The sequence below is a fragment of the Polistes canadensis genome, unplaced genomic scaffold (assembly GCF_001313835.1).
Source record: "Polistes canadensis isolate GaletaPanama2010 unplaced genomic scaffold, ASM131383v1 scaffold_234, whole genome shotgun sequence".
NCBI classification, from domain to species: domain Eukaryota; kingdom Metazoa; phylum Arthropoda; class Insecta; order Hymenoptera; family Vespidae; genus Polistes; species Polistes canadensis.
In genome coordinates, this window is record NW_014569781.1 from 139,428 (window position 1) to 153,922 (window position 14,495).

Consider the following 14,495-nt stretch of genomic DNA (forward strand, 5'->3'; position numbering starts at 1 on the left):
GGACGAAACGTTCAACTGATTAATAGATTGTTCATCTAATTAAAACCTGTCCAAAAAAAAACATCCCTAAGAATTAAACTTAGTAATTAAAAATATTTTTCTATTTATCATTTTTTTCTTTTCTTTTATCTCTTATATAGAAGAAGAAGAAGAAGAAGAAGTAATGAACATAATTAAAAGAAATACGAGGAACGCGTATTTGCAGTCACGTGACCGAAAAATAAGAACAAGGTGCGAAGTCGAAAGTCGATAATGACGGGGATTAAAAATCATTCTAACAAAAAATTAACGATTATTTTAAATATGTTTTTATAAATGACTTTAACTACCGATTAATGATCGTAAATCTATTCCCCCACCCCTTTCTCTCTTTATTTCTTTTTTTTAAATTTAATTTAATTCCTTTCGCGTTTACTCACATCGTAAATGGAAATAAACTTGATTTAAGTGAGTTACCTTAGAAAATTTCTCAATTAAAATTCTTTCAACGTTTTTATACTTAGTTCGATAGAATGTGTAGATAAAAAAAAAAGCATTGTCAATAACAAAATCAGAAAGAAAAAGAGAGAGAGAGAGAGAAAGGAATCGATGTGATAAAAACTGGAATCAGTAAGGTCAGTCAAAACTGGAACGCACTAGTTCACCGGTGTGTTTTACCGTCTTTGGTATCACCAACCCTGTAAAAGTTTCTTCGCAAACAATACTAACGAAACGACGATAAATAAATTTAAGAATTCAGGTACAAAAATAAGAAAATTTATTTCCCTCCCCCACCCCGTGTGGGGTCCTTAAACGCGCTAGATTTACAGGATAATTTTGTTCATTATTTTTTAATGACTTACAAACATTGCTTGAATAAATGGGATTGAGTAAAACAGAACAGAATTCATATTTAAGTATAATAAAAATCAAAATGTGAAAACGAGTCAAATTTATTATTAAAAACAAAAGTTCATGAGTTTCTCGATGATAATTTTGATCTGAAATGAATTACAACAAACGAATCAATTCTTTTTGTTTCCATTACTTACCCACTTTTTATATACTGATGCATCCTATCCCACCCCCCACCCCACCCTTAAACAGTTAAAACGAATTCTCGTTTTATCTTATCTTTCTCGATTGATTGATTATTATCGTATTTATATGAACAAATATTTCCAATTGATTAGACCTTTTTTGTTTGCACTTTTAATAGTAGTTTCTTTCACGAGATCATCATTTTGTAATCAGAAACACTCACACGCGCACATATACACATATAATGTTTTCAGGAAAGTTTATAAGAAGATGATAATTATTTGTGTCATTAAAAAAAATACGCGACAGACAGCTAATAATAAATCGATATATTATTATCGAATATTATCGAAATAATTGAAACGTTTGAAAATGTTATATTTCCACGTGCACTTCTCTTCTATCATCAAATCAGCTGATCTCACTGACAGTTCTTGTTTCGTATACTATACACCGCACACAGTTTCTTTCTTACACTCGTTCTATTTCTCTCTTTCTCTTTTGTTTTTGTATACTCAGACGATTTATGATTTGTTTAAATAACGAAAGTTATACGTGAATTTTTTTATTCGAGTTTCATTTTTTCGTACGTAAATATTTTTCAAAATTATATATACAAAATTTAATCAAATGATTTTTATTAAGTGTTAATAAGAAACGTATATAAAGTGCATATGCATTTAAATATATATATATATGCATACAAAACACGTTTTATTTGTTAACAAAAGAAAAAAAAAAAGAAATAAAAATGATTTTCCACGTGTCTTCAACGTAATATATAAATATCTTATTATAGTAAATATATATATATATATATATACCCCCCATTCGTTTGTGATCGTACAAATGAATTCGTTTATCTTTATACTCGTACGCTCGATTGTCTATAAAATGATAATATACTCATTCCGATAATATCTGCAGTATCCTGATTAAAATTTTGGTGAGTGTGTCGCCGGTACGACGTAATGCCAACGACTGCGTCTGGATTAAACCGGATTTCATGTTAAAAGCTAGTTTTGACGTCCTCTCTGTGCACACGGTACGATCGAGATCCTATTCTACCTTGATTTTATGTCAGAAAACTACATTATCGACCTATAGTATTACCTACCCACCCATCGTCTGTAACATATCGACTGCAGAAGAAACGATTACACGAGTTTTCAATTCTTTTATCAAATAATCTTATCAATATTACATTTGAAACGTTTTGAAAAGTTAGATGAGATTACCTCATGTTATAGGAGGCAACAGCAGTAGCCAGATCCGAAGCAGCAAGTGCGGATAATGATCCATCAAAGTCAGCCAGATGTTCTGCGAGTTCTTCCACCTGTGTGGACCAACCTTGACCGGAACCATTGCTTCCGATAGATCCTACGAATAGAAACAATTATTTGAATATTTTAGTCTATTTTCAACCCAAATAATATGTTAAGGGAAAATAAAAAAGAGTGATCACTGATAATATAAATGAAACAGTTAACTAGCATCTGTCCAAATATTCTAACACTAATCATACCGATTTGAATATTATTATCACAATTAGAGGCATGATATTGATGATGCATCGGACCGATTCTCTCTTTGATATCTTGAGTGGGGGGATAACGTCGTCTGTTTTTTAATGTTATCGGGGAATAACGTCGACTTTCGAAATACGGCACCCTTGATCTTTCAACTTCACTCCACTTCATTCTACTTGACACCGCGTATAGCAAGATAATAATATAACAACAACAACAACAATAACGACAACACCACCAAAATAATGTATTTGATTTTACTTATTATTTCTAAGCCCTTTTTTTTTAAGAAGAAATTATATCACGTATAGAAAATATACACTGCCCGTTGGATTTTCTCTTTCTCGTTTCAACAGTGAACTAATCTGTTCGATACACTATGTACTCGAAGCAAGAGTTATCATTACGACTTGACCACGTGGGCGAAAAGGCGTCGGATTTATACTAAAAAGTATTGCGATACTTTTCCAACAATGTTCAAAGAGACTAAAACTTCGTGCATTGACTAACAGTTATACTAACACGTTACACATTTATTCAATTTCGCATAAGTTTTTGCTAATTTTAACTGGAACTCATACGTATCCTGTATTTGGGATATACCAGATAACTCGATTAACTATTATAATGCAAAGAAATGAATATAACATATCGACTGTTGCTACGACAATGCAATTGGGGTCGTTTGGCCACGACCTTTAAGATGATGTATCTATAACAACTTAAAGATAATGACGAATGATTCGAAGCTATTGTATGGAACATTAATTAATAAGAGAAATAATGTAATCTCATTTTCTAAAGGAAATAGAATTATTCTTATTGTATATAAAAATCGATGATCCTATTCGCGAGGATTTTTAGGAAGATGTTTCGTCCTCGTTTCATCGCGTTGCATCGCACATTGCGTTGGGGAGGAAGATGCCAATTTCCATTATGCGAAACGAGATTTGACGTATATTACTTGTATATACGTATACAAACACACACACAGATATATACACATACAAGATACGAGGATACGTCGATAAACGTTCCCACATACATACGTACAACATACATACATCCATGCATACATATGCAACACGTTAGCGTCTGCTCGTCGGTAAATTTGTAGATGCGAGTAGAATTACTGGAACGTTATGACGCTAAGACGTAGTCGTAGTCATCGTCATTCGGTAAATTGATAATTGACCTGTGGAAGATAGCATCATCGTAAATGCTTCAACAATGTTGAGCCGTTTGATGAGGCTCAAGGAAGAAGAGGAGGATGAGGAGAAGGAGGTGTACAATAAAGCCCCAATACAGGTGATTTCATTCTAAATAGAATAAAAATCTAATATAATCTTTTCTAAGCATACTACTGACCGTCTCTTCTAGCATGTTTCCTATCGAGCTCAGAAACGTGCTGTACACCAGCAACAGCAGACTCCTCGGTAGCACCAGCAGCAACAGCAACAGCAGCTCGACGTTTTAAATTGTTATGCTGAGATGGACGATTGTTAGTTTGCTCGGAAGACGATGTCACGTGACGACGTGGTGTTACGTTGTTCGAGTCTATTTGATCACCCTCATCCGAACAATTTTTCATCGCGTTTTGCTTATCTTGCCACAATGTGGTATCCCGTGAATCATTATAACCGACTGATGTCTAATAACAAATAATAAAATGATGATAGATTTATCAAATTAAGAAAATTAACATTTTTAGAGAAAATATTTTGATATTGTTAACTTACTTGTTGAGCAACGATTCCTCCATCGCATCTATTTGGGTGATTAGGCGATGATAATTGTTCGTAAGACGGTGATGGAGTACCGGTAAACCACATGGCTTCGTTCAGGGTTTCCGTACCGCCATCCATTATGATTTGGAGCTCCATTAAGCAGTCTCAGGGATTATTAAATCAATGCTACTGTGATAATGTAACCCGGGGATTTCAGATTTTATCTAGCTTATCCTCTAGGATATATAATAAACTTAGTTGAATGAAGAATAATAATAATAATAATAAGACTTAAGTCGGAAGAAAATGCATAAATCCGTTGGTGGTCTTGTTGTATTTTATTTTAATCAACATAATCGATTATTATCATAAAGATATTTATTGCGAACGAGGGGTGAGGGGCCAGGAAGATGAATTTTGATATAGTGTTTGCGATTATTAATCCAAGTCGCATCTCTCTATTTCTTTCCTGTCTTTTTACGTTCGATCAAAAGTTACTTACAACTTTAATTACATCGAGTATTTCATTTAACTTTCGTTTATCATTTCGAGTATCTTTGATTTTTTTTCTTCCTCCGGGTCTTAGGACACTCCTTTGGAAGCGAACGAAAACGCATCACCCGACAAACTTGAAAAACTTTTAATGGTGGTGATGGTGGTGATGGTGAATTTGTTGATGTTTGTGTGTGCTACGAGTATTATTATATTTTCAAGAAAATTAATAACTTTCCCTTAGAACATCACGAAGAAGCTGTTGTACAATTTCTTGATGCCGGTTGTCTCACGCTGCCGATGTGTTTCCAAAAGTGCGCAGCCCCGCGACTTGAGCGACAAAAAACGTGAAAAGACGACGAACGCGTCTTCGAATACCATTGCCACACCTTGGGTGCAATGCATCTTGTTTCTGCTTAAGTTCTTTTTTATCTATTTTTGGGTTTTCTTTTTCTGTTCTTTTCTCTTGTCTTCTCTTCAATTTGTATTTCCTTTTATTTTATCTATAATCTTTGTTTTATTATTATTCACGCAGTATTAACACAGATTTATTTTTCTTTTTCTTTTCTTTTCTTTTTTATATTCCTCTTTATCTTTTTTTCTTTTTCTTTTTTTTTTATTTTACTCTTTGATTATTATCTTTATTATTATTATGATTAATCTTGCAAGAATAATATCTCCGACAAAAAGAAGACAAACGACGATAGTTCCTATTATATAGTTCTTCTTCTTCTTTTTATTCTTTTTTTTTTTTTTTAGTTTTATCTAACGACTATTGCTCACACATTGGATAGTGTCTTGTTTGTCAAAGGCCTCCTCACGTTATCACCACATTTTCAAAATTCTTCGCTCCATTACGGTGACGAGAAAAACAACCAAAACCAATGGAAACTATCTCTTTTTTTCTGTCTCTCTCGAAATGGGATCGAAAAAATGTTCTCCCGTATTTTTTTGACGACACCACCCCACTGACACTCGTCAGATCAATCCTTTCCACAAATTACGATTGATAATAATAAGATCCTATTTTCTTCTTCACGTAGCAAGTTGAGAATTTTCTTTCGGATTTTCTTTCCTTTCTTTAAATTATTATTATTTCTTTGTTGTCCTTTTATATTATATAAAAAAAAAAACTATCAAAGTCTTTCAAAAAGCAGGAGCCAGTAGATAGCCATTCAGTCGATATTATTATTATTATTATTATTATTATTGGTATTTAGGTGACAACAACAGCAGACAACACAGTCAACAGAATTTTGTTGATTTAATTTTGTCACTAATATAACTTCGTATTTTTTTAGAAATACTTAAAAGATAAATCCTTTTTCTTGTTTCTTTTTTTATAGATAGAAATAAGAATGATATCGATCACTTAGATTTGATGAACGATTCTGATGATACTGTCTACGAGGAGAGTTTTCGAATGAGTGTTGTAACCGTCGTCGTTTGTTCGTTCGTTTGTTCGAAAAGAACAGATCTCCAATGGTAACGTAACGTATTAAAAGGCTGACCAATAAGACGAGAGCCCGAGGGTCGAGACGATCGTCAATTGGAATCACTCAGTGTTGATGAGCAAAATACGACTCTGTTCTATATATTATGGAAGTCCTCCGCGTATTTCAACTTGTTCGGTTTAATTATTCTTTTATTTTATTATATTTTCCTTTTGCAAATCCGTATCGTTTCACTGGTACCTGTTTGCTAATGCTGTTGTTACTGCTGTTGCTGCTACTACTTCTACTGATGACTATGACAAATAGTATGAGAAAAAAATCAAAGAGAAAGATAGAGGAATATATGTGCGAAACGTCGTTTGTTTGCTATGCAGATTAATTATTTTCTCGTAACGTTATCTCTGATATCGAGAATGAAAAGTTATATAGGCTTGTTAAGATCTCCCACTTCTTTAATTCCTTTTTTAAATTTCTTCGATATTCGTTTCCTTCCCTCCCCTTTTTCTTTAGAATTTTCATGAAAATCCTTTCAACAAGATGACGACAATATCTGTAACAGAAAGAAACAAATTCATTCGGTCGTATTAATTAATTGCGAAATCCCAACCCCATCCTATCATCAGGAATAGTAAACAACGTTATTTAATAAAATTTCATTTATTTTATATGTAACAACACGCGAGAGATAATAATATAGATTTATCAATGAAAAACAATGGTAACTATTTTATCGGACGAAATTTTTTTTTCGCAAATTTTCCGTCCCCTCTTTCTTTTTTCTTATAGCAAAACAAAATTTGCCTTATTCCAACACGTCTCCGGTGAATCGTTAACGATTCGACTCCCATAAACGTCTAGTGTATCTCAAGTTTTTCACTGATTGAAGTCAATTCGTAGGGTCATCGTTTCCCTCTACGTATGTACATATACGCTATTCGCTTATACGAAGAATAAAATGTTCGTGGAATAAATATATTGTTAGTAGCGTGTTTGTACGAATGCATAATAAAGATTACTCCTCGCTGGGATGATCTTTTGTTAATAAAATTATAATAATATTCAAGAGAGAATATGATTTTCAACGCGAAATGACGAATAAATTAATATTAATTATGATTAAAAAATAATCTGTTTAGTTTATCCTGTTGATTTTTCATCATTTATGTTTCTTTTTTTCCCCTTTCCCCTTACCCCCTGTCTCCCCGATCACCAACACTACCACAAACATTTCTAGGATTTAATTTCAGTTGCATCTCACGTAATAGCATTACTGCTGCATCGTATCGTTCCACGTTTATGATGTTACTATAGCGAAAATAAGTAATAACATATGGAAAGGCGTAAGAAAAATGATTTAACTTGTGTTTCTTCGACACGTTCGTTACTTTATTATTTAACAAGGTATGCAAAGTTGGTGATATATAGACGAAACGAATCTAAACACAATAGAGAAATAAGAATTTCTGTATAATCGTGGAAATACAAAGCTTCATTGTATAAGGAAGCAAGCACACAAATGTTCATGGAATACATCATCGTATATGCATATACCGCATTCATCTAAATAAGATGAAGAAGAAGAAGAAGGAAATAGGAGTAGAGGGTTCGATAAAAAAATTATTGTAAATTATACAAATACACCAAGGTCACTTTCATATTATTGATCTGAACGCGATTGTGCATAAAACACGTTTTTCTTTTTAAGCTATCATTCATTTGCACTTGTTATAATAAACTGGTCGTAAGATGGATTGAATGTTTAACCGTTGTGTTTGAATAAATCCTTTATCCGAAAGATCATGATTTATTATACATGAAACGTTAATCGAAAAATATTGTCATTCAAATTTGAATAATTGATTCGACGTTTTTAAGTTGAATTTCTTTGGACACCTCTTTACAAGTTTCTTCTAATATTCCACTCCAAACTTGATATCTATGATTAAGTCCTGGAACCGCGTGTAAAATCCCATTGGATCCTAAAACACCTGTTTTATCGTTAGACACGCCGTAAAATATTTTTCCTACTCTGGAATGAAGTAATGCCATTGCACACATCGGGCACGGTTCCATCAGTAAAAACACCCAACACCCGGTACATAAATACGGACCAGATTTTTCCTTCGAATTTATATTCACGTTAGAGTTTGCCTTTTTAGAACCGTTATTTCGTCGACCTTGTAATTTCCATTTAGCATCGAAAGATTCAACATTTGGAATTCTTACGTTGGACAACAATGTTTTCGGATAACAAAGCGGTGCGTGTTCCTCGTATTTTCTTTTGATTATTTTCATTCTTTTATCAAAATTATCATCGTTATTTTTATCATCAGGTAATTCAATAATATCATTATTTGAATATAATTTCCAAGCACCACCGCCGTGTAATTTAGCTACCAAATCTATGGCCAACATAGACGCATGCCACATAGGATGTTGATCAATTTTTGATGCAGCTATAGCAAGTATTCTACCATCGTTCTCAGGATCTACTATTACCGCGCTACCATTGCAACTATCATTACCAATAGCTTCCAATTTAGCTGCAGTTATAGCAACGCTCATATACTTTTCTATTCCTTCTAATTGATCCTCGTTGAAAATCGAACCATCAATAATAGCCTCGAGAAAAGGATCAGGATGAAATCTCAACGGCCAAATCTTTGATGCACGTGCGGCCTGCGTTTTTGATTTTCCACTGGTTCCTGGAACTTTGATAACTCGCAAATCATCTTCTAAAATAGACAGATCAAATTTGTTATCTTTTAGAAATGACTTCAATCTATCTTGATTCGATATAATATTATCGTCATTTAAATCGAATGATCTCACGGGTGCCAGAAGAATTTTATTGGCCGAGCAACGTTTCAAGTGATCGAAATATGGCAGAATAGTTGATATGCTTTTAATAGCTGTTGCAATATTCTTCTTTTCCTTCAGGATACCAACGTAAGCATCGATCATGGGAAGATCTTTCGTTATTTCTGGATCTAGAATTGGTTTAGGTGTCCAGGTTCTTCTGACCAATTCCATCCTGCACTCCTTGCTACTCCTTGCCGTGGTATTCGACATTTTTTTTTTTATATTTTCCCCCTGAAAATACGCTTTGTCTTGATTTTTCGTAAGAAGTTTCATATTTTTGTCCATCGTTTATAAATATACATAGTTAACAATTATATTTCATTAATATGATATTAATAAATCAGGATATGATTAATGTTTTATATTTTTTTGTGTGACTTACAATTAATATATTGTTATAATTATCAGTACAAATACGTTGTACGTATGATAAGATGGAAACTAGATAAATGATTGGCAAAGAAATATAAAGGATAATCCAGGATGATCGGTTTGCGAGAAAAAATCTCTAATCCGAGCATATCTTCGTGTTTGAAACAAGTCGAAACGATTTTAAATTGCTGTCAACTTAGGCCATGGTCGGATCGATTGTCGGAGTTAAGTATAATTCTGTTGTAACGTCGTATAGCTCGTGTTAAGAAGAAAATATGGGTTTTCTCTTTCTTACTCGCGAAATAATTTACGATGGATAATACTTTTTTTTTCTTTTAAATTCACGCAAAATGTATAAACTGGATATCGTTTCTTTATTTTTAGCACGATAATTAATTCGTCAGTAGAAAATCTTATGATCCAACGTTAGATTTATAAAAAAAAAAAAAGAAGATGTTAATTATCGCGATGATTCGTTCCAAGTGATTTTAATGTGAGACACGTGAAATTAATTATTTCCTTATGAACAAAATTAATGACTATAATTCATTTCGAACGAAATACAAAGGTACATTTTTTCGCGATCGAATTATTAATTAATAATCGTTAAGACAACGATAACGTGAAAAAACAATAAGAAAGAAGTTTCCGTACGATCAGAATCGATGCTTGACGTGCATATATTATATACATTTAAATTAAGCGCCACGATTGACGTCATTCAAGATGGCCGAGTTATGGCACATTCGTGAAGCGTGCTTCTTATATAACGAAAAAGGGAACAACAAGCGGTTTCGCGCGACATGCCAAGCACAAAATCCAAATAATGCAGGTTTGTTTCCATTATATTTCCTATTAATTATTTAATCGAATCGATTTATCGAAGATAAATAATAAAATATCTAACTTTACACGAGAAGTAACCTATCCGTAGATACGATCTGTTAGAATAATTGACGAATATAATAATCGAAGAAATTCAATAGTACAACGAGTTAACGCGGCCAATATGTCCACGTCTGCTGGCCTTGAAACTAACCGCGTGTCAACCTAATCTTCGTACGTTCACGAATCCAATTGTAAGTAAGTAGAATACATAGTTTTAATAATCCAACAATGTCACTGAATAATTCTTCTATTCACGATTGGCAAATCCCAACTTTGTAAGTGCAGGAATTATTGTGTGTATCCACGTAAAAGAGAAAATAATATACTTACTTGTTAGTATTCGCGTAACACGAATGATGATCCTCCTTAATTGGGTCCCTTGTTGCGTGTCTGTAGCTTTATGGTGATCTTGAATTTCTCTTATGAGGAAAAACGAGAGAGAAAGAATAATTATTCTCTCTTTTTTTACTTTTTTTTTCACGAGCAACAACCGACGACAATGATACTTATAACCAATACAACCAAAAAATAATCCGAAACACAGAACGATTACGACGATGAACGGAAGGAGACACAACAATGGCCCGTCGTCCTTGGTAAAAAGAATACTTCTTGTGCACACTAGGGGGAAAAAACAAAGGCACCAATCACGATTCGAATCGCGTTGCACTGGATGCAACGTTAAGGGATTCCTTGCAGTATGATGCGTTTAAGGAACGTCTACTTTACGCCTATCTTTTTCCAAGAGCTTACGGTTTATCGTACTTACGATCGGAACGCACTCTAGTGACTAAATTTGAAAACTCGACATGATGTTTGTAGGTAGGTTAGAGCTTTGTTGGGGTGGGGGGTGAGGAGGAACTTCTTCTATCACTATCTCTCTTTATCTCTCTCTATTTCTATCTCTTTTTACTAATTCTATCCCTTTCTCCTATTTTATTTTACTTTCATTTTTCCTTACGTTCGACTACGTCGACCAGGTGTCTTGTTAAACGCAACGATTCAAATTAAATATACATATACGTTGCATGGTTTTTATATTTATTTGTATTGTTAAATTGAACCCTAAAAGTTCGTACGATCTTTTGTTTTAAATTAAATATTTCACTTGCATATGCACTGTAAATGTATATATAAAACTAATGGTAATCCTCTATTTAATTTTAATATTAAATTTTCAAGAAAAGTTAGCATACGTTTCGAAATATTCTATAAACGCTAATGCCGCATCGTACAAATATTCCATGTCTTTCTGTAAGAGAAACATTTTCCATTGATATTCCACAGATATATATATATATATATGTACATAAATAGATTTTTTAGGAAGATATTTATCATACTTACGATAGATCGAACGAAATCCGGTCTGAATTGTCTTACCGTTCTAATTGCTAAACAAATATCGCATTCCCTTTCTAGGGCCATTCTTTCTAAAAGAAAACTCATTGCCAAATAAATACCGCAACCTGTTACACCGTCGCTAAAAAATAATATATATATACATATACCTATTAAATCTTTTCTATATTTATTTAGTAGGGAAGAAAAAATGATGAAATAAGATCTAAACAAATCGTACTGGCATAAAACTGCTGTAGGACTATTGATTCTAGCAATACGACCTGCTGCTTGCCACAATGTAACCAAAGTTATAACAGATGGTGGATCCTTATTTTTCCCAGCTTCCCATTGTGTGCAAGTTAATATCGTAACTGGTTGTTCTCTCGTAGTTTTCTAAATAAAAAATAAAAGAAAAAGGAACAACACAATAAATGCACGAATTTTAGATTCCATCCTAATAACACCAATCCTTTTCACTGATATCAATTACCTCTGAGTTATCGATAAGCGTCAATTTATTAGACATGTAATATTCCGTTTCCGAAAGTTCTTTAGATATTACATTTATATAAGGTGTTGGTTTAAATTCGTTGCTAGTTGGTATCAAGGGACAACAAGTCTGAAAAAAGGGTAGATCAAGTTTTACGTTATTACATGTTCAATTTAAATTTGTAATGTTATTTTAAAAGTAATATAATTAGTTTGAATTAGTAATGTTATTACTAACGGGATCATCGGGATCAGGTGGTTGTAAAACAACGATGAGTTCAATTTTCAATTCGGCAATCATTCTCCAAAAATCACCGAATGTCGATGGCATTGGTAATTGACTCGATAAATATTGATTTTGTTCTTTGAATCCATTCACGTAAATTGCAGCTATGTAATCACTTTCCTCGTCATCCACTGGATATCTTTTTAAAAATACTTGATTTATTGTATCTAAAAATTATACGAACAATAATAATAATACGTTAATAATTATATCGTGTGTGTTAAACATAAAGATATATATATATATATCGAAATAATTATTCGTTGAAAATAATAATCTAACTTGATACTAATTCTGGATATCTATTCTTAGCTAGATTAGATTCCGACAAGGAAGTTTGTGAAACGGGTGGCTTAAGGACTTCTATTTGCCATGCGGTATCTTTTAATCTACAAAAGTATACCCAATTTTTTATATATAAATTTATTTATAATATATAATTAATTATTATATATTATATATATATATATTTATATACACCTTCGAAATTGTATTTCTAATTGTTTCTTCAAATCTTTGATTTTTGTTGGCAATGCATCGTTGCAAGGTAAAGAAGTTGGTAAAGAGAGTAAACAATCTATTAAAACTAAATGAACGAACAAATATTGTTGCTTATTGTCTACCATATTGGCTCTTTCATTTCTGATCGATTGCATTTCCGAAAAAACGTTGACGACCTATAAAAAAAGAAAAGTAAAAATCGATCCTATCATCAGAAATGTTTAATAATTTTTGTAATTATTCTTCTTTTTTGTTTTGTTTTTTTTTTGGACTTACCCCTTCGGCCGCTGCACGTCTCAAACAAATGTCGCATAAAATGATTGTACCGGATCTACCAATACCAGCGCTACAATGAACTACCATTGGTCCGTTTCCAATTTTTTTAGCTAATATTATTTTTAAAAAAGTTCCAACGGAATGTATGTAAATCGGTACACCATGATCTGGCCATGCTGTGTAATGCAAATGTTCGATCTGGATTTTGAAAATACGATTTTTAAAACAACATAGAAAATGATCTTTACAAATTAAATTTATCATTGGAAAAAAGTTTATGCATTTAATTTGATCCTAATCGAAGATTCAATTTACCTTACGGGTTTCGTCATTACACGTTACGTGTAAAATTCTAAAAGTATAGTCAGCGAAAATGTTGTGAGTTGAATTAAAAACCATAATGTCACCGTATTTCTTCTTTTTACCAATATCCGGCCAATATTGTTCACACTTGATCTATGAGAAACGATGTTAAACTTAACGCAACAATTTTATTAGGATTAGAAACAAAAGTTCGTGCATTTTTTTGTGCTTGTTTAAGTATATTTTTTATAGTTTCGAAATAATATTTTAACGCAATAAACGAGCGAACTTTTGGTTCCATTAAAATCAACAAAAAATTGTCGTAACCTTGTTTGAGAACAACCAACCTTTCCATTTTCAATTAGATTAGTTAGCATACAAATAACGAAGACATTTTCTTGCCAGATCATACGCCAAAAATCTACAATCGTGTTTTTTTTCGGTCCTTGTGTAGCTATGTAACGTTTTTCCTTTTTGTAACCCTATTGTTTGTTTCCCCCCACCACCATCCCCAATGTAACATTTGAAAGTAAATAAAATTCTATCATCAATTACAAGTTTCTACGATGAGAATAATCGTTTTTTTTTTTTTTTTTTTTTAATGAAATCATTCTCTTTTACCTTGATGTAATTGGCGTTGATGTAATCGGAGAAAGGGTCATCCTCGAGTTTCTTCAATACCACACGTGTTTCGTCATCTACGTATATATATATATATAATTAAATGTTTTTATTGAAACCGCTAAAAATGATTTTAAATATTACCTACTTACATGCTATAAGATTTCCATAACGATTTTTACATTTATTTTGCGGTAATTTGCCGCAATCCCAGGACTTTGTTTGGCCTCTTGGAAAAGACTTGAACAAATCATTTTTTTTTAATTAATATAATATATATGAATATATATAATAATTGTATATATATATTATTAATATAATTAATACATAT

General features: G+C 32.4%; 3 protein-coding genes across 4 annotated transcripts in view; all 3 read right to left on the reverse strand.

Moving 5' to 3' along the window:
- The window catches only part of LOC106790375 (transcription factor CP2-like protein 1), a 21,787-nt gene extending 10,660 nt beyond the window's left edge, over positions 1 to 11,127 (reverse strand). For both annotated transcript variants that reach the window (XM_014755200.1, XM_014755198.1), the window contains exons 1-4: positions 10,675 to 11,127; positions 4,289 to 6,772; positions 3,918 to 4,200; positions 2,259 to 2,400 (exon numbers count right to left, since the gene is read on the reverse strand). In XM_014755200.1, coding sequence (XP_014610686.1) covers positions 2,259 to 2,400; positions 3,918 to 4,200; positions 4,289 to 4,432 — 569 coding nt within the window. In that variant the 5' untranslated portion in view covers positions 4,433 to 6,772; positions 10,675 to 11,127. The remainder of the gene's footprint in view (positions 1 to 2,258; positions 2,401 to 3,917; positions 4,201 to 4,288; positions 6,773 to 10,674) is intronic.
- On the reverse strand, positions 6,791 to 9,686 carry LOC106790377 (probable inactive tRNA-specific adenosine deaminase-like protein 3). The gene is made up of 2 exons (XM_014755205.1): positions 9,467 to 9,686; positions 6,791 to 9,315 (listed from the first exon to the last, which is right to left on the reverse strand). The coding sequence occupies exon 2, from the start codon at positions 9,292 to 9,294 to the stop codon at positions 8,065 to 8,067; it is 1,230 nt and encodes a 409-aa protein (XP_014610691.1). The 5' UTR covers positions 9,295 to 9,315; positions 9,467 to 9,686; the 3' UTR covers positions 6,791 to 8,064.
- A 1,380-nt stretch (positions 11,128 to 12,507) lies between the features above and the next one.
- Positions 12,508 to 14,495, reverse strand: part of LOC106790368 — a 6,280-nt gene continuing 4,292 nt past the window's right edge. Inside the window, exons 15-21 of the mRNA XM_014755192.1 lie at positions 14,317 to 14,404; positions 14,165 to 14,241; positions 13,891 to 14,025; positions 13,556 to 13,696; positions 13,241 to 13,438; positions 12,944 to 13,140; positions 12,508 to 12,630 (exon numbers count right to left, since the gene is read on the reverse strand). Of these exons, the coding sequence (XP_014610678.1) occupies positions 12,588 to 12,630; positions 12,944 to 13,140; positions 13,241 to 13,438; positions 13,556 to 13,696; positions 13,891 to 14,025; positions 14,165 to 14,241; positions 14,317 to 14,404 (879 nt within the window). The 3' untranslated portion in view covers positions 12,508 to 12,587. The remainder of the gene's footprint in view (positions 12,631 to 12,943; positions 13,141 to 13,240; positions 13,439 to 13,555; positions 13,697 to 13,890; positions 14,026 to 14,164; positions 14,242 to 14,316; positions 14,405 to 14,495) is intronic.